Source organism: Ptiloglossa arizonensis, chromosome 8, assembly GCF_051014685.1.
Source record: "Ptiloglossa arizonensis isolate GNS036 chromosome 8, iyPtiAriz1_principal, whole genome shotgun sequence".
Taxonomy (NCBI): Eukaryota; Metazoa; Arthropoda; class Insecta; order Hymenoptera; family Colletidae; genus Ptiloglossa; species Ptiloglossa arizonensis.
In genome coordinates this window covers 5,283,253-5,307,974 of record NC_135055.1, presented here as the reverse complement: position 1 = coordinate 5,307,974, position 24,722 = coordinate 5,283,253, and the positions used below count along the sequence as shown (strand labels likewise).

General features: G+C 43.7%; 3 protein-coding genes across 3 annotated transcripts; all 3 read right to left on the bottom strand.

Annotated features, from left to right (window-relative positions):
- Positions 1–241: 241 nt before the first annotated feature.
- LOC143150572 (uncharacterized) lies at positions 242–1,685 on the bottom strand. Its single transcript, XM_076318954.1, has 2 exons — positions 1,205–1,685; positions 242–687 (listed from the first exon to the last, which is right to left on the bottom strand). Exons 1-2 carry the CDS (start codon positions 1,683–1,685, stop codon positions 242–244), a joined length of 927 nt encoding a protein of 308 aa, XP_076175069.1.
- A 1,761-nt stretch (positions 1,686–3,446) lies between these two features.
- On the bottom strand, positions 3,447–16,932 carry Osi9 (DUF1676 domain-containing protein Osi9). The gene is made up of 4 exons (XM_076318589.1): positions 16,815–16,932; positions 4,124–4,388; positions 3,827–3,999; positions 3,447–3,766 (listed from the first exon to the last, which is right to left on the bottom strand). The coding sequence occupies exons 2-4, from the start codon at positions 4,381–4,383 to the stop codon at positions 3,447–3,449; spliced, it is 753 nt and encodes a 250-aa protein (XP_076174704.1). The 5' UTR covers positions 4,384–4,388; positions 16,815–16,932.
- A 2,061-nt stretch (positions 16,933–18,993) lies between these two features.
- On the bottom strand, positions 18,994–20,772 carry LOC143150428 (uncharacterized). Its single transcript, XM_076318698.1, has 2 exons — positions 20,292–20,772; positions 18,994–19,296 (listed from the first exon to the last, which is right to left on the bottom strand). Exons 1-2 carry the CDS (start codon positions 20,770–20,772, stop codon positions 19,004–19,006), a joined length of 774 nt encoding a protein of 257 aa, XP_076174813.1. The 3' UTR covers positions 18,994–19,003.
- Between the last annotated feature and the right edge of the window lie 3,950 nt (positions 20,773–24,722).

The following is a 24,722-nucleotide window of genomic DNA, read 5'->3' as shown; positions in this document are numbered from 1 at the left end:
AACGTAACGCCGTTACATACCTACAACCATCCCGAATTACTGAAAGCACATGTTTCTTTATCCAACGAGAGAGTACAATACTGAAACCTACTAATTCCTACAAATGATAATACCTCGCGTGTTACCAACGTATATCTTTGGACAATGAGAAGAATCTATCCTCTCGAAGGCATACATAATTAATTACATTCCGTTACGCTCGCCGAATTGATCATAGTTCAACGAAACATTCACCGTTACATCAGCTGCCTTTGACCCAGACAAAATTCTTTCCACTTCGTTTATTTTTCCCTTCCTCGGTCTTATCGTACACATCGACCACCTCTCTGATCACGTGTTGACTGTAAGGGCCAAGGTCTCCACTTTGGTATCCTCTGTAGGGTCTGTGTTGGAAATGTTGATGTTCGTAATAAGGGAATCCACCTGCCGGTGTCTCCTGACTGTACGTTTGGAACCCATTGAAGTCATGGAACCCGTTAAAACCGCCTCCTGGATAGGATGTTGCAGCACTGGAGAACAATGAGTTCCATCCTAGCAGACCACTGACGAACAGAGCTACCTTTGTCAGCAACAATGCTTTCTTCGTGACCAAGAGCAAGACCCCGAACAACAATGGAATCAGAGATGCCAGATTGAACTTGAACCCTAGGAGGAAGGGTAGCAGCAGGTGCCTCATCATTTGTCTTCCTGAGGAGAACAGTTTAGAAGTTGTTTACAGGTTGTCCGACTCAAAAGTTGTTAAATTGAAAAGAAGATTAATATGTACGATTATCAAAAGAGATATCGATACAAATAGACTCGGTCTACATGAGACTCGCGACAACGTCACATGTTCTGTTGACAACGTCAACTTCTCGATCGTTCTGGACACCCAACAGTAGTCGAATCCTCATCGTGAATGGCCTTGATCGTGCTGCCTACTGGAGGTGGTTCCATAAAGCAGCTCGCCGCTTCAGTGAGGATGCGAACCTTGGCGAACGGCGGGTTCGTTTCCAAGCTGATGCGAACTCACGGTTCCCCCCTACCCATAGCCTCAATTTCACGAGACAAGCGCTGGATGTGCTCGTCTTCGCGAGGTTAAGCAATTTTAACACCAGTGAACGATCTACCGACTCTACCGAACACCTACCAGCTGACGAGATGACAGCCATCCACCTCCAGTCGCTAATCGGGCCACTCGAATCGTCGTTCGTGGAAGACTTACCTGTTCCAGATTGCCTGTCACCGAAGACCGACGACCTCTCGTTCAGCACAAACTCCAGAATCCCGTTTCCATTCAACATCGGTCCAGCGCGCAGCTGCAGCCCCGGGTACAAGTTATCCAGACTCCATCTGAGGCTTCTGCGTTCCATTAACCTGGTCGCTGCTTTCACGATGTTCCCGAAATCCTTTGGATTGTAGTCCCAGTCCAGGAGCTCTCTACCGTAACCCTCTGCTCTCTCCAAGTGTACCTCGCCGAAGTCTAGGTCATCATTGTTGTTCAGGGATTGGAGAGCGCTCATAGCGCCACTGTTTATGCATTCTAACGTGCCTAGCTCCTTTCTGGACAGACAAGACCCGAACGCTTCGCCAAAAGTAGCCGAATTCTCGGCGGTGAGGACAGGATCACCTGTTGGTTCCATGATCACAGTGATCCCCGTGGAGACAAATACCAGCAGGCACAAGCTGCGTAGTTCTCGTTTCATGGCGATCGCGGAGGGCGTCGACGGATGAAAATAAACCTCAGGAAAGGTGGTTGAGAAAGTTGATGGAGTCCCGTGCGAAAGAAAGTACCGCGCGGGGAAAGGGGAGCGGGCAATTAAAACGATCGCTCCGCTCTGGGAAGAGAGAATTCGCGCCGAGCGAGGAAAACTCGTGAATCGAAAGCGTGGAACGGAGATCGGACTGATAAACCACCCTGGAAGTTCGATCCTCCTTCGTACGGGTCGAGGCAGGCGATCTGCTAAAATTATAAAACGTTAGGCTACCTGCTGAATTGTAAACTAAGATAGAGAACGAAGGATAGCGAACAAACTGAATCAGACAAAGATCCTTTGTCCAGATCCAGAGTCCTCGTTGTACACGTAATCTAAAGTGTCTTATAGATACTCGAGAATGGAATGACCGAATGTAACGACTCTAACAATTTAGTGACCGAATAAGTATTATTCTATCATAGCTAGAAGTATTTCTCAATACCCCAACAGTTAACCGATACTGACACGAGCCCTTTCTCCTATCCCCAAGTTTGCCAACTTTGTTCCAAACTATTCCTGTCACGACATCCCCCATTTCCGTGTCACCAATCATCCCTTTGTACAACTCCATCCTGGATTCTCACCTAACGAAAACACCCTTCGTTATCCTCGTGTCTCGCGGTATCTGCGCGCGCAGTTATACACCTCGACGGATCCACGTGCGACATAGGTACATCACGAGACCCGAAACAATACTGTTGATCCGGCGCCGAGGATCAGCCGGCTATATAGGCGTCCAGAGGGCGTTCGCACGCGACCGGGAACAATCAGTTTCACTCGACGGATTCTATAAGCAGCGAAAGTCTATCTCGCTTGTATTTTGTGCACAGGGTTCTTCCTCGATACACCGGATGCACCCGAGGAGAGACGATTCCCTGTCTGGCACCCAGGACTCGTTACGCCGTCAAAACGTCCCGGGTCGACGTCTCAGCAACGAAGAGAAATTCTGAGGCGAACCGGTCGCCGAGGAAAAAATAAACTAGAAAGAGCGGGAATGTTTGCAGTCGCGAGAGGTCTCGAACGACGGTCAACACACCCGAGGAGTACACTGTCTAACCTGAGCAAACACCGACCGAGCGTTAACGCGATTACGATCAATTAACGTCTGTTAGGCTCAGGGAAGGGGGACACGGACGATGGAGAAAGGACGGTGTTGGCAGGTGCGTTTCGTATAAAATTAAGATTTATTTATAAATAATGCGATAAGTTACAATGGCGACCCCGGGGATGGGGCAGGGGTATATAAATAATCATTGGATAAATCTGGTGGACCTGGTGCAGGTACTGACTACGAGTCCCAGCGAGTCCTACCCGGGGGACCAAAGGTGCGTCGACCCCCCTGAGGCAACACTGAGTTCGTCGAGAACGCGCGACCGCCAACCGGTTCACTGTTAGAGTCTGTGTTCAGTATCTGTTCAACGTCTCGATGTGCTGTCCGAAATTACCGCGGCGATCGCGAATCATCGGGACTAACACGGTACTCGTCCAAAGTGTCGAATCGTCCAAGTAATCGTCACGGTATCGGTGTCAAGTCACTGGTCACGTTACGATACGTCCAAGTGTCCACGGGTCCATGTCGTATGGCAATGTTCAACGCGATCGCGCACGTTGCGGTCCTCGAGGTATCGAGTCGCGCGACCCTCGTGTGATCGCCCGAGCGATCACTTTGGCGACTGAAGGTAGAAGAGGATTTGGAATCGAGTAGTTCAACTACTCGGACGGTTTGTACGCGTTGTACGCAAGGTCGGAGCCAGCCGACCTCGCCCAGCCGTGGTGGTCGTGGTGTTCCTCGTGTCCGTACGTGTGCACCGGATGAGCGACCACCTCGTAGCTCTGGTGCTTGTTCGCGAACAGCTTCTGCAGGGCGATGATTGCGCTGACGATCAACGCGATCTTGCCTATCACCAGGGCCTTCAGAGCCAGAAGAGCCAAAGCACCGAGCGCGATGGGTATCAGGGCAGCAGCTTTCAGCTTCAGGAGCAGCAGGATCGGCATCAGAGACTTGACGATCTTCTTCTTCTTGCCACGGGCTACAATCGGAGAGAACGTTAACGTAACCACCCCGAAGGATCTCTACCCAGCCGAGTTACCTTCGTCGAACGATCTGGAGACCTCCTCGGGCAGACTCAGCTCAACCGTGTGGGTAGATAGGAACTTGGCCGTTCTGTCGAAGAGGGCATCGTTGATCGCTGCCTCCTTGGCCTCTACCTCGCTGGGTAAGGTACTTTCGATGTCGTTCAAGGACCTGGCGTTCTCAGCCCGGCTGGAAAGTGAAAATCATCCCCCGAACGTGCCGTGAATCACACAACCCCCCCTAGGTCCAGGAGTCCTCCCTCCACGCGATCCCCGTGTTTCACTCCACCTCATAGATCACTGTTCCACCTTACCTGCCCGACTTGGCCTCCTCGGTCTGCACGATCTTGAACCCATCCACCACGTCGATGTCCGCCGACCTAGCGGCACGGTCCACGAAACGCAACGCCTTCAGTTTCAGACACACGGCGAGGCTCTCCTCACCGGAACACGACGCGTAAACGTCGAGCGCCTCCTCGAGGATCGACGTCTCCACCTGGGGTTGATCCTGAGCTGCGGGGGCGGCGAGAACGGACGCTACCAACACCGCGGCGGTTACCACGTACTTGAACATGTTCTCTACGGGGGTACCGAAATCGGGGCGAGGTTCACCAAAGGAAGAAAACCGGTACTCTCTCTCTCTTTCTCTCGCGACGGAATACTCTTCGCAACTCCCTTTCGGACGGAATCGGCTCTCGCACCGTGACACGGAACTACTACGGCGATCGTATCGACACTGACCGAAAGAATCACGATTGCTGCCTTTTATCCTCGTCGCGAAAGGGGCCCGCGTACGTTTTTGAAATTTTGATGGCCCCCACCTCGGGGGGCCCCGGGTCCCCCGCTCCCCTCCCTAACCACCCTCCCCACCCTCCCGCTCCCCGGGCAGCCGTCGCTTGGGTTACAACCCGGTACGAGCTTATTGGTTCTCCTCCGGGCGGTCGTCTCGCGTATGTGTATGTGTGCGTGTGTGTGTGTGTGCGTGTGTGTGTTCACGGGTGTGTACGTGTGCGCGTGTTTTCTCTGTCGCGCGAGCGTCTCCCGTTGACGCGCCTCGGACCCGCGCTCTCGCGCCTGGTCCTTCTTCTTCGCCTTCTCTCCTCTCGCCGCTTCGTTTGTGGTGCCGAACCAGCCCCGTCCACGCACATGCGCTACCGGGGCCCCCGCGGTGGGCCAGAGGCCCACCGCGGGGGGGGGAGCGATAGGGAAGGAGAGGTGTGGGAAATCGGCGGAAGACGCTACGTTGCCCTTTTCCAGCCGCGCGGGGGACCGGCGCGGATCAAAGCGCGGCTGCGGCTACGGCAGCGCGCGGATTCCAGCTTCGTTTCCGGTGAGAGAGGACCAGACATCGTGGCGCTCTCAACGCGCCGCGGAGAGAGCTTAGATATACTCGCTTTCGGAACATTTTATCACCTTTAACGAGCAACTAGTTCTATCACTTACGACGAAAGGATCCCAAGTGGTCCACTTCGATTTTAGCGAAACATTTCCACACCTGTCTTTAGAAGATTACATTGAATCCTTGATGTGGGTGAAACATTTGCACACCTAATTTTATGACAGTGCATTGAATCCTTGATTTGCGTGAAACATTTGCACACCTGCTTTTATGATAGTATATTGAATCCTTGATGTGGGTGAAACATTTGCACACTTTCTTTTATGATAGTGCATGAAATCCTTGATCTGGGTGAAACATTTGCACACCTGATTTTATGATAGTGCATGATATCCATGATGTGAGCGAAACATTTGCACACCTGACTTTATGATAGTGCAAGTAATCCTTGATCTGGGTGAAACATTTGCACACCTGACTTTATGATATTGCATGGAATCCTTGATGTGGGCGAAACATTTGCAAACCTTCTTTTATGATAGTGCAAGTAATCCTTGATCTGGGTGAAACATTTGCACACCTGATTTTATGATAGTGCATGGAATCCTTGATGTGGGTGAAACATTTGCACACCTGGTTTTATGATACTGCAAGTAATCCTTGATCTAGGTGAAACATTTGCACACCTGATTTTATAGTAGTGCATGTAATCTTTGATCTTGGTGAAACATTAGCACATCTAATTTTATGATAGTGCATAGAATCCTTGATCTGGGTGAAACATTTGCACACCTGATTTTATGATAGTGCATTGAATCCTTGATCTGGGTGAAACATTTGCACACCTGACTTTATGATAGTGTATTGAATCCTTGGTATGGGTGAAACATTTGCACACCTGCTTTTATGATAGTACATTGAATTCTTGATCTGGGTGAAACATTTGCAAACCTTCTTTTATGATAGTGTAAGTAATCTTTGACATGGGTGCAACATTTGTACACTTTCTTTTATGATAGTGCATGGAATCCTTGATGTGGATAAAATATTTGCACACCTGATTTTATGATAGTATATTGAATCCTTGATGTGGGTGAAACATTTGCACACTTTCTTTTATGATAGTGCCCTGAATCCTTGATGTATGTGAGACATTTGCACAATTGCGTTTATTATAGTGCGTTAAATCCTTGATGACGTGTGTAAAGTATTTGGTTGTAGGTTTGAAGTTGTATCTTCTGTGTGTACTGCAAACGCATACATTCTTATGTACAAGTGAAAATATGCATAATTGTGGATATACACGATTAGTATGAACGAGAGGAGGAATTATTTGCCATGCTAATAGGTACTTGGGTGCCATTGCTTCGAGTTCGCTTCCGACTTTAGTCGTTTGTATCGAGTAACTATGTTTAATATTTTATACATTCCATTGAGGAACCATTCTACCGAAACACATTAGAGTCGACGAGTTCTTCCTTATTAGGGTTTAAAGTGTTTCATAGGGCCATCTTGGATTTTCGTGGTCTTCGATGAAGTTTTACAAAGTTTTGATGGACAATCGAATATTTGATTCGTAATGGAAAGGAATTTGAAGCGCGATAGCTCGAGATGCTAGGCGAATGATCGTGAATGTATAAAGAGCATCGAACGAAATGGTTTCGTGGAAAGACACGTGGCGGTTATTTTAAGAATCGGATATTCAGGGTCAATTATATTCACGACTGCTGACACTGAAAACTGAATAATATGAAATAGTAAATGCCCGAAATTAAATCGAGTTGCTCTCTCGTTCAAGTTTTCTGGGGAAGGGGGCTTGGAACATGAATTTAGAAATCTGCTCGCGATGAATTGTACGTATACTGTTGTCATCGAATATGAATAAAAATTATTCTTTATGTAGGAATACAGGCAGTTTCCGTACAGAAGTATAGATATAATTTTTATGGAGGAAAGTTGCAAACGTGAGTAATTTTTCAAAAAGAAGAGTTTCATCCAAAGACAAAAAATCGTTTCGAAATTATAAATAGACTGTCAATTTAATGTATTTAAAATGTATGCCAATATAAAAAACGAATGCAGAATGTATCAATTATTGTATCGATTAATGTAGTAATTTAATTTTCCCTTTTATGTAAGTGCATATATACTGCATTTGAGTGGCGCATGTCTAGTTATAATTAACGAAAAGGATGTCAGTTTACTCCTATAGACTGAAAACAGTCCTGGTCCCATAAAAATTGCGCGAGCAATCATTACGGATGAACATTGATACTAGAGCAGAGGCGGAATTTATTGGAAAGTTAATTAAAATTATGACACGAAGATGAACACATTAAAAATACACGTCCAAGACTAATAAGTATGCCTGACCACGTAGAATATGTAATGAAGACTACGGGCGGACATACAAAGTACTAATTAGGTTATTATAATTAGAATGTGGATTTTATGCATCTATGGCGTATGGAAATCCATGAAACATACACTCAACGTATACAGGATATATGCATCTATGCAAAATGAAATATTCATGATGCAATATTAATTTATGAAACGTATACTCTGCATACACTTTACACGTACATTCTTCATTTGAGAATCTGCCATAAGTGCGTAAAATACGCTTGCACGACCACATTATTTGCTCTCTATTTTGTTCAATAAAATATATGTACTTTGTAAGACGATTCTAAAGTATCCTTCGTATGTCACAAGTTCCTTAAATTCGTTTCTGCGATCACATTAATTAAGTCTGTATCATTCTTAATGGTATACTTCTTCCATATAATAGAACTTTCGAAACGAAGAAAATTTACCGAGTTGTTTAATTAATCCTCAATCCCCCAGTAATCCCACAAATATTGGTACAAACTAACCGGTCAGCCATATTCTAAAACATTTACTCTCCTAAGAGTGAACATATATCTTTCTACGTAGGAAATCGAGAACTCGAACCACAATGTGTATTTATTCAACAAATATTCCAGGTTAATTGTATTCATAGAAGCGTCCAGTAACATTGGCAGTCTGTAATGTCGTTTCTCTGGGTAAATAAGGTTAAATATGGCTACGAGGAATATCTCGTGTCTCTTTTGCCATCTTACCAATCTTCCCTCAATAATGTTCAAATTTTCGCATCCTGTCGCAAAACTTCCTGGGAAATTAGTGAAGAATTCGACTAAAAGTCCCGACCACGAAGGCGAGTAAGGATACCCAGCACGGTTTCGCTTTCAACCAGCCGTATAATACCTCGCATTATGTAGAAGATACTTCAATCTCACGCCTCCGCAACTTTCCTCGTCGCGCGATGGCCGTCTATCAAACAGGATTTCGCGCAGACTTTTCGCGGCACACATACTCGAAATTCCTACCAGTTGTTTGAAACTCATTCCACGACGGACCACCTAGACGAGTTCAAATATTACGATCGCGCGAAATGATTGCACTGCCCCAAATATGCTATTGAATAGGTGTGTAGAACAAGTACTTTGCTATTTTGCTTTCTGAAAAATTGAATTTTGTATCCAATTGTTCGTAATGTTGCCGGATCTTCTTTAATTTATATTATTAATGAAACATCTTGAATGAAAATGAAGGTTAAGAGAAAGTTCATTTATAATTCACGTTATACTATTTGAGTACTGGGAATATCTAAATACTCGATCAGTAGAGAGAGTATTCAAGTATACAAGAACTCGAATGTTATAAAGAGTCCTTTTTACTAGGTATAAACCTGGTGATTAAGAAAAGTAGTTAATCTTTGGTAACATAGAATGGCTGTGGAATATCGTTAGTAAAATATCTTAAATGAAAATGAAGATTAAGGAAGAATGGTAAAACGAAACTTATGATTCACGTCGCACTATTCGAATACTGGGAATACTCAGATACTTGGTCTGTGAACAGAATATTCAAGTATTCGAATTATATTCCAATGATACTCAACCAAGTATTCGGATTATATTCGAATGGTAATTAGCCAAGTATTCGAATTATATTCGACTAGTAATCTGCCAAGTATTCGAATTATATTCGACTAGTAATTTGCCAAGTATTCGAATTATATTCCAATGATACTCAACGAAGTATTCGGATTATATTCGAATGGTAATTAGCCAAGTATTCGAATTGTATTCGACTAGTAATCTGCCAAGTATTCGAATTATATTCCAATGATACTCAACCAAGTATTCGGATTATATTCGAATGGTAATTAGCCAAGCATTCGAATTGTATTCGACTAGTAATCTGCCAAGTATTCGAATTATATTCCAATGATACTCAACCAAGTATTCGGATTATATTCGAATGGTAATTAGCCAAGCATTCGAATTGTATTCGACTAGTAATCTGCCAAGTATTCGAATTATATTCCAATGATACTCAACGAAGTATTCGGATTATATTCGAATGGTAATTAGCCAAGTATTCGAATTGTATTCGACTAGTAATCTGCCAAGTATTCGAATTATATTCGAATGATACTCAACGACGTATTTAAATGATAAACAACTAAGTATTCAAATGATAATCAACACAGTATTCGAATGATAATGACCTAAGTATTTGAATGATAATCAACCAAGTATCCAAGTACTCGAATTGTACTCATTCTTATATCAACGAAGGACTCGAAACGTTCGAATAAATTCGTATAATTTCCCCCAGATCGTAATTCCACGATCTCGATCCCCCTCTTTCGACGTTTCGTTTCACAAATTTCTCAGCTGCCCATTCATCCGAATTTGAACGCTACGGAGCGCGGGCCGAGGTCGTCCACGGCTTTGAAATTAATATATTCGTGCGCGCGACGCGCGGGAACGTTTAACGGTTTTTCATGGAATGTCCATGCGAGCGAGTCGTGGCGCGGACGAGTTGGGTCCGCGCCAGACCTCGTCGCGGCGGATCAGGCCGCGCCTCGACGTGACCCCGAAGACGTCTCGCCTAGAAAAACATGGAGGAAGAAAGAAGAAACAGATGAGAGGGCAGGACGAACGCAGTCGCCGTCGTTTCCGATCGCCGTGGCTCGCGCGACTTTCTCCGCGGTCGAAGACGGTAACACGAGGTTACCTCGAAATTCCACGCTCCTTCCGTTGTCGTTCTCTTTTACGTCTCAATTTCGCCGCCGCTTCGAGGGTAATTGGCCGATAGACCTTCATACCGTCGACCACTGATTTTTGCTTCGAAAATTATTTACAGATTCGAACGACGGAAAAAACGACAAGGATCAAAATTTCCTCGAAATGTTTTTCATCACATCAGAGTTCCTGTCCTTTACGGTACATGCATAGGAAGGATCTTGGAATAATATTGGATAGAATATTGGACTTTCGTCTTGTAATTTCGAATGAATGTAATTTTGAATAAACGTAATAAAGATTAACAAATTTTTCATTTTGATTACCTTGAGTAGAGTAGAATATTTGCGAAGAGGTTCATCGTTAAAAAATGAATGGTAATATCTCAAACGGTAGCTGTACGACACTTACGAGTGACTTCAATGCTTTAATTCAAACGGTGATACTCTCACCACGCATTGAAGTCAGCGAGCAGCGTACTAATTCACGATTTTATTATAGAAAAATTAGCCACGTTCTCGATGCGAATTTTTTACCATGGTGTCTAGAATCCATTCCCTTGTAAATGTTAGAATATCGGATTCTCTATTTTCAAAATTGCCAGATATTAAAATATTTTCCTAAACTTGGTATAAATTAATCCTACTATTCATTTATGATAACGACAGGTAATATACGTGTCAATATTGAGCCTGTAATAATATTGCTAATGTTTCCTAATTACATTTACTGTATGGTCGCAGAACCATTTTTGTTCATATAGAAATAATAATTAGATACTGTTTTATTAGATACGACGTGTTTCACACCTACTGCTGCATTTCTCTACAACACATTTCTCTGAACTTTAATTTATTCCCCTCGGTCAATATCCACGTATTCTAACCAGTTAAATAATTTTTCCAACTTTCGAAAATGTCTAAGACTAAATGTCTTAAGCAATTAGTCAATTGCTAAATCTTCGTACCGCGTTATTTGACTTTCAATATTCCTGTCTGTACGGGAACACCTTGCAGACCAAAAGAAAATCATCCTGCCGGCGCGAACAAGTTCTATAAAATCGCCTACACGATAAAACGAAAGTGTCCAGGCGGACGCGAAACGAAAAAAGAAAGAAAGAAAGAAAGACTCGAGAAGAGAATCGCAAGCATTACATCCCGCGGAAGACTTTCACTTTACCTCCATCCGCGGGCAACTAACGAATGTCAATTTTTCGATTCTTTCCACACGCTCGAGTTGGCCACGAAGCACGGATTCCAAGACGATCGACGAATTGATCGTCGAACCGTGTCACGAACTTGTGTGCAGCACGTGACACCACGACGGTATCACGAGGAGGGCCCCCGTGCCCCCGTGTCCCCATAGAGCAGCTATTCTCGTGGACCAAAACGCTAATCCCGATGGCGTGGAGCGTGCGGCCGGTACGAGCTGCGTGCGGCTGGTAATGGAACACTTTCCTCTCGACGACGCCGGTGAGAGTGAACTCGCCCGAGGATCGAGGTCAGGTCAAGGCCCCCACGAAGCAAAGCCTGAAGAACTCCACGTTATTCTCTCTGCTTCCCCGCCGTCCCGTTTCCTCGTTTCCTTCGATGATTTCTCGTCCGATTTGACGTTCATTCTGATTCTCGATGTTAGGTTTCATTGTACTTCGTGACCGGTATTTCCTTCTTGTCGAATACGAGCAGAGCTTGCACTTCATCGTTTTGCGTGTGTCAGTCATCTTCGATCATCGTGGAAGAATTTTTATTTTTGTGACGTTCATTGGATTCGGTTACCATTGTCCAAATAATTTTTATCAGTTGTAGAATGGTCATCTTCTTGGAGAATTTCATTTAATCCCTGAACATGGTAGCCATCTTCGATTTACATGGAAATATTTTCATTCTTCTAACGTTGTTCATTGAATTTAGTTATCATTGTCCAAATAATTTTTATCAGTTGTAGAATGGTCATCTTCTTGTAGGATTTCATTTAATCCCTAAACATGGTAACCATTTTCTATCGTCGTGGAGGAATTTTAATTTTTCTAACGTTGTTCATAGAATTTGGTTATCATTGTCCAAATAATTTTCATCTGTTGCAGAATGGTCATTTTCTTGGAGGATTTCATTTAATCCCTGAACATGGTAGCCATCTTCGATTTACATGGAAATATTTTCATTCTTCTGACGTTGTTCATTGAATTTAGTTATCATTGTCCAAATAATTTTCATCAGTTGTAGAATGGTCATCTTCTTGTAGGATTTCGTTTAATCCCTGAACATGGTAACCATTTTCTATCGTCGTGGAAGAATTTTAATTCTTCTAACGTTGTTCATTGAATTTGGTTATCATTGTCCAAATAATTTTCATCAGTTGTAGAATGGTCCTCTTCTTGTAGAAATTCATTTAATCCCTGAATATAGTAACCATCTTCAAGCATTTTCATTTTTCTGACGTTGTTCATTGAATTTAGTTATCATTGTCCAAATATCATTCATCAGTTGTAGAATGGTCATCTTCTTGTGGGATTTCATTTAATCCCTGAACATGGTAGCCATCTTCGATTTACATAGAAACATTTTAATTCTTTTGACGTTGTTCATTGAATTTAGTTATCATTGTCCAAATAATATTCATCGGTTGCAGAATGGTCATCTTCTTGTAAGATTTTATTCAATATCTGAATATGGTAGCCATTTTTTCTCGTCGTGGAAATATTTCTTTGATTTTTCTTTGTTGATCACTGATTTTGATTGTCATTCCCTGCATATTGTTGTCACCTCTGATCGTCGTGGAAATATTGCTTTGATTTTTCTTTCTTGTTCGTCGAATTTAATTATTATTATTATTCGACCCCTTTATTCAATGACATATTTGAAGATAGTAGCCATCTTCGATGTTTGTGGAAACATTACTATAATTTAAGAACGGTTCGAGGCACGCAATTCTGTTACTGTTATTCATTACGCAGCCCGCAACATTTTTAGAAATACATAACCTCAAAGTAAGAAATTGAACCTTTCCTAATCGTTCTAAACGAGAAGGAAACTATTCACCATGATTCTACGTGTGTACGTAAATTAAGCGATTCGAGGATTATAATTACGATCGAGACGAGGCACAGGATGACCCATTTTACGCGCCGACGCGAGGCGTGTAAATGTTTCAGGTTGCGTGTCCGTTCTTAATGTCTGCACCTGTATTCGCTGGCCGGTGAATTTCGCTCGACCTTGTACTTGATTATCACTGAATTCCGTTCATAGTTATATTTCACGGATGAAATTTTCACTCGACGAAATTCTGCTCGTTTTCCCTCGGTCGCGGAATGTCGCGTAACTTTGGGAAAGGAGCTGATCGAAAGTAGGTCTTCCGAGATTTGGCAACGAGCAGGTGTAACGAAAATGGTCATTTATCTGTTTCCTCTTAATCGTTCCGAGTAAACAGTTACACGCGTGAAAATATAACTTTCACTAACGTGGTCCTCTGAACAATTTAAACGCGAACTTTTTAAACTAAAATCACTGTGCAACAACAAGCTAATAGGTCGTAAACTGTACAAAGGCGTACAGTTAATACTAGTAAGTATTCAATAAAAAAGAATCGTTGATGTAGCGGTATTATACTCCACCAGCGAAAATGATCTAAGAGGAAACATTCTTCCAAGAGCTGGAGGTTAGAGTCTAGTGTCTTCCATACGCCTTCTCGATAATTCGAATACGATGAAAGAGTTAATTCAAGTCAAACTCCCTCGACAAAGATGGCTACCAGAAGATAGATACTTCTATAGTTCCTGATCTCTGATCAATGAGGTTATGGATAACCATGGACACTAAACGTGATACTCGCGCTCAGAAAAAGCTCTACGATAATTTCTGACTCTTCATAGTATAGTTTTACTTCCATAGTTACCGAGGAGAGGTCCCAAAAACGCGAGTATCGAAACTGGTGCAATTATCGGGGTAATCAATTTAACGAGGAGCTCTACGATCGTTTCTTATGCTGTTTGTTGCGCGATAGATCACGTGTTAGTTAAATCTTCGATCAATAGACGCTCAGATTAGTTAGACGTGTGCGGTTAATGTTTATAAACGTTCAACGTGTGTGTACACTCAATGCGTGAGAAAGTGTTCCGCGTAGAGCTTGCATCAAAGGGTTAAAGGTTAAGTAGCCTAGGTAGCTATGAACGCTACACGCGTAATTCTTCATTCATTTCGCAGACGTCGTTTAGGCTTATGAACGAAAGCAACGAATTCGCGTTCGATTCTCTCTTTCCGTTCTCGCAGGCGTTCTTTAAAAAACGAACACGCCGCGCCCCGAACAAAAAGGGAGACAGAAGCCACGCAACTTTCCATATACGCCCGACGGCATGAATGAATGATACTTCGTTCATTTTTTTTCATCCCATCCCGTTTTATTCCTCGACGTGTCCCTCTTATTCGCGGTTGCTCGCCTCTGGGCATGCGCAATTAATCCTCGAGTTCACGCGAGCATGACCGAATCGAGGATTCACGCAGGTAACAGAAAGAAAGAAAAAAAAAAATGAAACGGTAGGAAACGAGGATAATATCGACGAAACTATGAAAAAATGGAAGATTAGATTTTGTAATAACATTTCTCGTTGCCCCTCTATATTATGTATTCTTATTTTTGATCAATAGTGTAAATAATTTTGTAATTTCTCGTTGCCCCTCTATACTATGTATTCTTATATTTTATCAATAGTGTAAATAATTTTGTAATTTCTCGTTGCCCCTCTATACTATGTATTCTTATTTTTTATCAATAGTGTAAATAATTTTGTAATTTCTCGTTGCCCCTCTATACTATGTATTATTATTTTTGATCAATAGTGTAAATAATAGGAAAAATATACATTGTCGAGTCATTTCTTAAATCTCACGTGTTATCGTTTATGTAAATTGTAATGTATGTAGAATGTAATCGTCTATAGAATGTTGTAGAATTTTTTTCTGTCATACAATTCATTTATTCAAGTTCCTTAGATATTTTTCTTTCTAAGACATTTAGCGTTGATGTAGATTCAATCGGAAAAAGGGACACCCGGTGTATTATGTGTACATTGAATTTATTAAGGAAACGAAAATTCTTGCCGAAATAATATAATAATGCCTTAACGTGTCCGTCGTTTGTAACCAAAGATGCAATATTGATGAAAATATATTTAAAAAATAATAATAACTACCATAGTGTATACGTCGATTAAATATACAACATATAACAATATACCATAGTGTATACGTCGATTAAATATACAACATATAACAATATACCATAGTGTATACGTCGATTAAATATACAACATATAACAATATACCATAGTGTATACGTCGATTAAATATACAACATATAACAATATACCATAGTGTATACGTCGATTAAATATACAACATATAACAATATTAATCGTATACATAAATGTATACGCGACGATTTTTTTGTTATTATTAACAATATTATCCAATAGATACACAGTCTCTGTGCTCTCCTCTCGTCTCTTAATTTTTTTCTCTTCGCCAACTGCGTAACTCATACATTATTCGTGTTCTCTAGCAAAAAAGTAGAGACCCGCGATATCGCTTCTACGCATCTCTCGGATGACCATTTTTATTCTGAATGGCCCCCGAGTCGTTTACACTCAGCTTACATAATTCTCGAATTCCCGAAGAAGTTTATTTCAATGTTTCCATGAAATATTCATACCCGCAAAACTCCAATAATATCAATAATAAATAATACAGACCATTTTCCAGAGAAGAAGCTTATTTCAATGTTTCCATAAAATATTCATACCCGTAAAACTCCAATAATATCAATAATAAATAATACAGGCCATTTCCCAGAGAAGAAGCTTATTTCAATGTTTCCATAAAATATTCATACCCGCAAAACTCCAATAATATCAATAATAAATAATACAGACCATTTTCCAGAGAAGAAGCTTATTTCAATGTTTCCCTAAAATATTCGTACCCGCAAAACTTCAATAATATCAATAATAAATAATACAGGCGATTTCCCAGAGAACTACGAAAAGAAAGCGGGGTACGTCGATGGGAGCGTATTTTCATCGGAACGATAATTACCACTAAGCCTGTCCCACATGCGACCGCCTCTGACCCGCTTTCAATCAATTTCGAGCGAATATCAACAACCGCGCCGAAATCCCGAAATTATCCACCGAGCGGGCCTGTTGGGTCCGGGGCCAGGTGGTAGGGGGAGGCAACGCGTTCATTTCGCTGGATCAGAAAAAGTGTCGCGCTCGGGAACACGTGCTGGAGACGCGAAGAAAAAAGGAGGTGAAGGATTCGATGGAGCCGGGTAAGAAGACGACTTTCGGAAACCGAGAAGGGCCGGAACGGCGGGCATCTTCGGAACGGGACCACCTGACCCGAGGATCGATGAACCTCCCGGCGGCGGTAGGGAGATCGATCGACCGTAGGGAGAGGGGTGAACGCAGCTATAGAGGTAGCGGAGGGGCCACGGACGAGGAAGAGACGCAGGCTTTTTCTCCGCGGCGGTAGAGAGTGTTAGGCGCACCTTGAAAACGCTCGGCGCGGATGCTGGCCGGCCTGGTTTACTTACTCGATCCAGACGCATGCGCGACGGTGTGTGTGGGCCCGTACGGGAGCGCACACGCGCGCAACGGGTGGGCACGAAGTCCCTTCCCCCACTCCGCGCGGGTGCGTAAGGTGCTCGCACGTTTCCAGTATGTAGGTAACTCTGCCTCGTTTCGTCTCCACTTGCACGGCTACTGCGCAGAAGGCGGAAGCGCGCGCGCTCTCCTGGCCTGCATCCTGACCACTGCGATCGGTACGCCACAATTATATAGTCGATTTTTCTAATCGACGACGACGGCGGCTCGTGTTTCATTCAACGTGTGCTTTCAATGGGCTGGCCGGCGGCTCGACGGGATCGTCGGAGTATACTTCTCCCGCGGGTTTCGAGTTCCTACCGAGATCCCCTTTGGCTCGCGAGCCTTGGCCCCGGGGGTTTCAGGTTTCGAGCGGAAGATGTCAGAGTTAGAGAAGACGAAGCTGAAACGCGGACACGCTCGATCATTGGAAATCGAGACGGACTTATTCCAATTCTATGAATGAACTTGGGAATATTTTGGTATTTGGATGTTTGAGTATTCGTATATTTTAGTATTCTAATATCTGAGTATTCTAATATCTGAGTATTCCAATAATAGTATTTCAATGTTTGAGTATTCGTATATTTGAGTATTATAATATCTGAGTATTCCAATAATAGTATTTGAATATTTGAATGTCGGAATAATATTTAATATTGGAATATTTGAGTGGCGGAATAATATTTAATATTGGAATATTCGAATGTTCGAATAATAGTATTCGAATATTCGAGTATTCGGATAATAGTATTTGAATGAATAACCGATGAAATAGTAACCGATGAGTAGTTAAATATCTGAGTATTCCAATAATAGTATTTGAATATTTGAGTATTCCAATAATTGTATTTGAATATTTGAGCATTCCAATAATAGTATTTGAATATTTGAGCATTCCAATAATAGTATTTGAATATTTGAGCATTCCAATAATAGTATTTGAATATTTGAGTATTCCAATAATAGTATTTGAATATTTGAGTATCGGAATAATATTTAATATTGGAATGTTTGAGTATTCGAATACTTGAGTGTTCGAAAAAGAGTAATCGAATATTAAAATTCGAGTCATATCGTTATTCGAATATTATCGTTCAAAGTATTCATTATACTGTTCAAAGAACGATCAACTCGAATTACAATGAACTGTTCAAAGATTAATCTCCCTTTGCAGATCTCCATCAGGAATATGCTAATTCGATGCATCCAATAAATGAATAAAACAATTCCTACAAGTATAAAAACATATAACAGGAGAATTGAAATGTACAATTCACAAATCTATTTCTCTTGGCACATAGATTTAACAAATTCTCCAACGGTATATCTCTATATTTTAATTAACACAAAGCAACGAACATTATCAATATTATTTCTTTGATTGCCATACTATGCCTACGATATTAAAATGAAAAGTAAAGACATTTTATACATACTTACCATTTTTTCTTCCGCTGAAAGATATTTCAACAACTGGAAACAGTGACTGGAAAAAGTTAGTTATTCTTTATCAAAATAGAAATAATTAAATATCTTACAATGAAAGTGAAGAGTTAAAAACGAACGACGAACTCGAAGAACTTGATTTATATCCAGATACTTGATCAGTACACAAAGTACTCGAACATTCAAACAGTATTCAAACACTCGAGTGATAAAGTATTCAAATAGTATTCTAAAACTCGAATATTCGAATACCGTTCGAACGATACCGACTGAAGTACTTAAACACTGGAGCGCAGAACTCGACAGGTGGTCCCAGACCTAGTTCAGGAACGGTGGAAGAACAAGGCGTTAGACGATGGGTACATTGATCTTAATATATTTCCATATCTATAAATATACATGGCTGCTTCACAGCAATAAATACTGAGGATGATACGATCGAAATGGGCGGATTGTCGTACGAGGAGGGATCGGATGATAGACGCGTTCGAGGATCCGAAAATCGGAGAAAGGAAGCGCAGAGAGGTGGTCACGCGTTGAAGTTACCAAGAAGTCGCGAAGACGAAGGACGCGAACGACCGAAGAGGAAAGCGACGCGCGCGCGCGCGCGCACGCGCGCACCGCTCCGTGAAAGCGAAGCGTAATGAGATTGAAAAGACGACTGGTTGATGCTCCCGAGACCATTGTCTTCCTAAGCCGACGACGGCTTGTAGGCGGAGTAAGCGAGGTCGTGGCTCGATCTCGCCCATCCGCTCGATCCGTGGCCGCCGCCGGCGACTTGAACGACCTCGTGTCCGTGATCTCCGCTACCCGAGACCAGCTTCTTCAGCCCGATGATCGACGCCAACACCAGCGCCAGTTTGCTGACGATCAGCGCCTTACCAGCCAGCAATGCCAACGCACCCAGGGCCAATGGGACCAAGGTACCACCGATCAACAGAGGAATCGCCAACAGACCCCCTAGGTTCTTCTTCTTCTTGCGACCTGGGAACGACCGTGGCCAGAGACGGTTACGAAAGTTTACTTAATCGAATTAGATCAACGAGGCGTGAATATTGGAGTAACGACTCTATATCCGCGCGATTATACAGAATGTTCCGCTTGCAGTAGCCCGTGTAATAATCCCCTTTAGTTGCGATAATACGAACACGTGTTTTATGTATAATCCGAACGATCTTGAAGATTCGTGCGACGAGAGAGATCGTCCAATGTTACTTTTTCTCTTCAAGACTTTTCAAGGTCGTCGATGTTCCTTTTAGAAATTAGTACAGGTCTGTCTACTCTTGAATATCGTACCTGACGAATGTACGTTATACTAATGCGATTCTACAATAAAACCGTGATGTTATCTGAGACTTTTGTATTCTTTTCTCGAAAGAGTGACCCTGAATGTTATCGTTAAACTAGCTCATTATGCATATGTGCAGAGATATGCTTGAACATACAAAGATATTACATTCAAAAAATTAGATTTATTGTTCGGTAGTTAATCATTTAAACTGAATCCTGTATCGTAAACGATTAATTGAAACATGGAAAATCGCTGAAAGTTAAATATCCCAATGCTTTTAACGCATAATTAATTAAAAAATAAAATTCCCCGGGAGAGGGGAAGTTCATTTGGGACACCGATAGTTCAAATCAACGAATGCCTATCTGACAAATTGTGACACTCAATATCGTATCAGGCCCAAATTTCCATTTTGGAAACTCCAGAAATAATCATACGCTAAATTCGAATTATCTACGCAATATTTTCTCCTACCGTCTCGAGCAAAGGAAGCAGTTAGCTGGTCCGTTTCAATCGGGACATCCTGTATAGAGAAAAAGAGTGGGCCATACGGTCTATTGAACTGGGAAATCGAAACTGGAACCATTCTCCTTTCGGTTGACTGCTTCGACGAATCGACCTGGACCTCTTCGAGCTCCTCCTACCTAAACCTAATCTAGACTATGGCTAATGAACATCAGGCTCTCACCTTCCTCCACAAGACTGCGTTGCAGCTCTTCGACGTTGGGCAGCTTCAGTTTCAGCGTGTGGCTCTGGAAGAATTTCACAACCTTGTCGGAGATCATGGTGTTCAACGCGTCCTCTTTGTCGTCTAACGCTCTAGGAAGGCTAGCCTCAATCTCCTGCAGAGATTTGGCTGGTTCTTCTTCGTTAACGATCGGATCGTCGCGAACGAAGGTAACGCCCTCGGCCACGTTCAACTGGGAGCTCCTGTACATCCTGTCCATCGCAGACAAGAGCCTTACTTTCAGACAAGGACTGAGCTCATCGTCCGAGCACTCTTTGTAGATTTGGTATATCTGCTTCAGGTCACCAAAGACATTGCCACCGTTCGACCTTGCACTCTGTTCCTCGATGGAATTGGTGGTCGGGTTGGTCTCTGCTGACCTTGCCGAGGCCGTCACCACCAGGACAGCCAGGTACACGTAACGGTGGGCGAAGTGTCCCATTTTTTATTTTGTTGGAGTGCCTGAAAAAAGTGAAGCGACAGATTAGGAACAACGGTTGATTCAGGAAAGGGGAGAGGGGCAAATCTCTATCAGTGAAGTCAATGCAAAGGAACATTGTTCGTTCACTGTCTTAGTTGAACCACTGTGTTCCGAGATCAATTCTAAGTGAGTCACTCTCTGGATCACCATATCTACTACAAGACTATACTATTTAGTTAGTTATAGTTTTTTCACTATAACTTACTATTTAATTTGGATCTTTGTTAAAGTATCTCCTAGATGTTGATATCTCCTGAACGAGTGGGTATCACCTAACACAGATGTCACCCAGATACACCTCAGATCTATTTTAGATCGAATGGATGTTATCTCTGAGTCAGTTCTCAGGTCACGATACCTACGGAACCAACAGGTGTTTACCACAATAACCTAGATTTAACTCGGATCTATTTCTGATCTCACGTACACTAACCATAAGTCGTTTCCCAAACGTGTGCAATGAATGTGTATCGATCACACTCAGATATGACTACATTTAATTTAAACGTGATCAATGCTATCTCCAAATCATTGTCTACGCGACGATCTGTCAACTTATTCAGACATACCTCCGATTGAACTCTGATCTAACTTACACCATCTCTAAGCCACTTCCTAGATCACAATACTTATTCAACGGATTTAACTCGAACCCAACGATCGTTCGACTTTCTCTACGTCACATCCTAGGTAAAAAAATATCCACCACCCATATTTCACCTAGATCTAAACCCGATCTTGTCTACACCAACCCTAAAACACTCTCCAGATCACGATACCTACCGAACGAATCTCTGCCACACGAATCAAGGAAACGTAGCTCCTCTGTCCGTCTCTCTCCTTCCCGGATCGGTCGTTGCTACCGATGCCCGCTGAAATTCTAACCACCACAACTCGTTAGCCCACGCCACGAGATGCGTGCGTACAGAGAGCACTGTAACTGGACTGTCCGCAACGGAAGCCCTGCCCTAGCTCTATATATCTGGTCAGGTGTACCTCCGTAGCTGGCGATATTCCTCCCCACCCGCCGGTCCGCGTACGTACAGAACCATTGTGGGAGCATTTTCATTGCCAAGGATCACTTGAGAGCGGATCGCGTCTCGCCAACCACCCGGGGGACGGAGGAGTAGAGAGCAGAGTTCCTCCGGCGGCTGCCTGGACGCTGGAAGCCCCCCCTTATCACCCCACCAGAGCCGACAGAATCGTCTTCGCTACTACCAACGGAGCGGAGCCGCGTCCTCGCCCTCGTCGCTCGATCTCGTTCGTACACCGGTCTAACCAGATCACAATGATCGTCTCCGCCTAGTCGAGCTGTCGCCACGTGCTCCCCTCGCTCACCGTCTCCTTTTGTTGCGGTCACGCCTACGCTATCCACGGATCTCGATAAGCCTGAAATCGAAAGGGGGGCCAGAACGAATCTCCACGGGACAGGGACAGCTCACCGTACCCACGATCCTCGACATCTCCAGGCCTGATTGCCAAACGTCTCCGCAAGAAGCAGACCTAACCGAGATTTGATCCAGATCTCCAGGTCTAAAGGGGACCTAACGCAGATTTACTTAATATCCAGATCTTCGGGCTTAACGTAGATCTAATGCAGACTTAATTAAGAACTCCGTGCTTAATGTAGACTTCATCCATACTTTCAGGCCTAACATAGATTTCATCCAGACCTTCAGGCACAATGTAGACTTTGTACAAACTTTCAGGCCTAATGTAGATTTTATTTGGACATCCAGGTCTAACGTAGACTTCGTCCAGATCTTCAATCCTGATGCAAATATAACACAGACTTAATCCAGACCATCAAGCTTAACATAGATCTAAGGTAGACCTAACCCAGACCTAATTCTGTACTTTGGGCCTAATGTAGACTTCATTTGGATCTCTAGGTCTAACGTAGACTTCGTCCAGATCCTCAATCCTGATGCAAACATAACACAGACTTAATCCAGACCTTCAAGCTTAACATAAATCTAAGGTAAACGTAAGTCAGACCTAATTCTGTACTTTGGGCCTAATGTAGACTAAATCAAGACCTTCAGGCCTAATGTAGACTTCATTTGGACCTCCAGGTCTAACGTCGACTTCGTGCAGATCCTCAATCCTGATGCAAACCTAACACAGACTTAATCCAGACCTTCAAGCTTAACATAGACCTAAGGTAGACCTAACGCAGACCTAATTCTGTACTTTGGGCCTAATGTAGACTAAATCAAGACCTTCGGGCCTAATGTAGACTTCATTTGAACCTCCAGGTCTAACGTAGACTTCGTCCAGATCTTCAATCCTAATGCAAACCTAACACAGACTTAATCCAGACCTTCAAGCGTAACATAGATCTAAGGTAGACCTAACGCAGACCTAATCCTGTACTTTCGGCCTAATGTAGACTAAATGAAGACCTTCGTGCCTAATGTAGACTTCATTTGGACCTCCAGGTCTAACGTAGACTTCGTCCAGACCTTCAAGCCTGACGCAGACCTAATCCGGACCCCCAGATTTAATTTCCAAACGTTCCTTCGAGAAACGGATATGTTGCAATTGGGCCCGAAGGATCAGCGAAAATAGAAACCAGCAACCTGGCGATCCGATGGTACCGTTAGACGCTATCAGCCCGGCTCGGTTAGCCGCGTTTTTCCGCCCCCTGTCCTGTCTGTCCCCCTCGCGTCCTCGCCATTTTCGTCCTGGCCGATACGGCGCCGCTGTAGGTAACTGGGTCGCGCCAAGTGAAAACACGTTACACGTAGATACGCGTAGGTCTGCTGGTCGATGGCAAAAAGAATGGGGGGAACAAGGCAGGGGGACAGAGAGGGGCCAAAGAGGGGGGGGGGGGGCATCGTTCGTTTAATTCTCGGTTTCGCGAGCGCAGCGAAGCGTCGAAAAACCACCGAGGCAGGACAGAAATTTCGGTGTGGCGAGGGAGGGGGCAACAACGGGGCCCTCTACCCCCTCCCTCCCTCCCCTCTCGTTCCGATTTCTTCTTTCTCTACGTCCTTCCTCGTGATCCTCCGACCGATCATCGCGGAATCGACGACTTCGCGAATTGTGTGCAACGGATCGAACGAGGTTGGCTCCGTCATCGAGACCCCCCTTTACCCCCTCCCCCTCTCTCTTTAACCCCCGCCTGGAACTCGGCTGCCTTACCGATTTCTCGGCCGTGTACGTGCCCGTGAAAATGATCTCTCCGTCCCGCTGAAACACGGCGAAAGCGACGAGATATCTCTCGCTCGCTCGCGCACTCGCGCGAGTACGTCCGTCTAATTGAATCTTCGGTCTGTTTCCGGTTGGACGGTCCCCCCACTACTCGATCGCGGAACGTCGGTGATTTTCTGCACCGCGATCCCGGTTGATGAGGTACCGAGTCACGCGTCGCTTCAGCCCCCCTTGATGAGAACCCCCGCGAGTCATCGAAGCGATGCTATGCCTGGTATGCAGGTTACCGGTCTCGAAGTTCGCCGCGTCCGGTTCCGTTGCACGGCCCCGGGTAATGAGGGTGATGAAAAATAAGTCGCGGGGCTTTTACGAGCCATTAAGCGACCGCTGGACAAAGCTGGGTCAGCCGAGGAGAAACGTTACGCTTCACGAGCGTAGGGTAAGCGAAGAGGATGAAAGCCAAACCACGCGTAGAAGCTCTGAGAATCGAGGAAAGAATCCGACGACGATTTTCGACAAAAAGAGCACACCGACGCGATACGATGTACTTTCTACCGCTCGGATCTCATCCAGCCCGAACTATCAATGGATGCTACCCACGCTACTTTCACTCGTTTTCATAAATAAGTCCGCGGGTTAGGCACGTGCCGTATCATTGGGTGGTTACCTTGATCTCACTCGTGTTGGTTTTGTTTTTTTCTTTGGGACAATACGCCGGCATCGGCGTTCGCCATTTCTTTATTACAAAGAACAAC

What these genes read in the sequence shown, in the direction of transcription:
- LOC143150572 (XM_076318954.1), bottom strand. Translation starts at nt 1,685, where the DNA reads ATGAAACGAGAACTACGCAGCTTGTGCCTGCTGGTATTTGTCTCCACG. An exon ending in TGACAGGCAATCTGGAACAG is followed by an intron (nt 688 to 1,204) that starts GTAAGTCTTCCA and finishes TGTTCTCCTCAG; the next exon opens with GAAGACAAATGATGAGGCAC.
- Osi9 (XM_076318589.1), bottom strand. Translation starts at nt 4,383, where the DNA reads ATGTTCAAGTACGTGGTAACCGCCGCGGTGTTGGTAGCGTCCGTTCTC. An exon ending in GAGGAGGCCAAGTCGGGCAG is followed by an intron (nt 4,000 to 4,123) that starts GTAAGGTGGAAC and finishes TTCACTTTCCAG; the next exon opens with CCGGGCTGAGAACGCCAGGT. An exon ending in CTCCAGATCGTTCGACGAAG is followed by an intron (nt 3,767 to 3,826) that starts GTAACTCGGCTG and finishes CTCCGATTGTAG; the next exon opens with CCCGTGGCAAGAAGAAGAAG.
- LOC143150428 (XM_076318698.1), bottom strand. Translation starts at nt 20,772, where the DNA reads ATGGGACACTTCGCCCACCGTTACGTGTACCTGGCTGTCCTGGTGGTG. An exon ending in ACGCAGTCTTGTGGAGGAAG is followed by an intron (nt 19,297 to 20,291) that starts GTGAGAGCCTGA and finishes GGTCGTTCCCAG; the next exon opens with GTCGCAAGAAGAAGAAGAAC.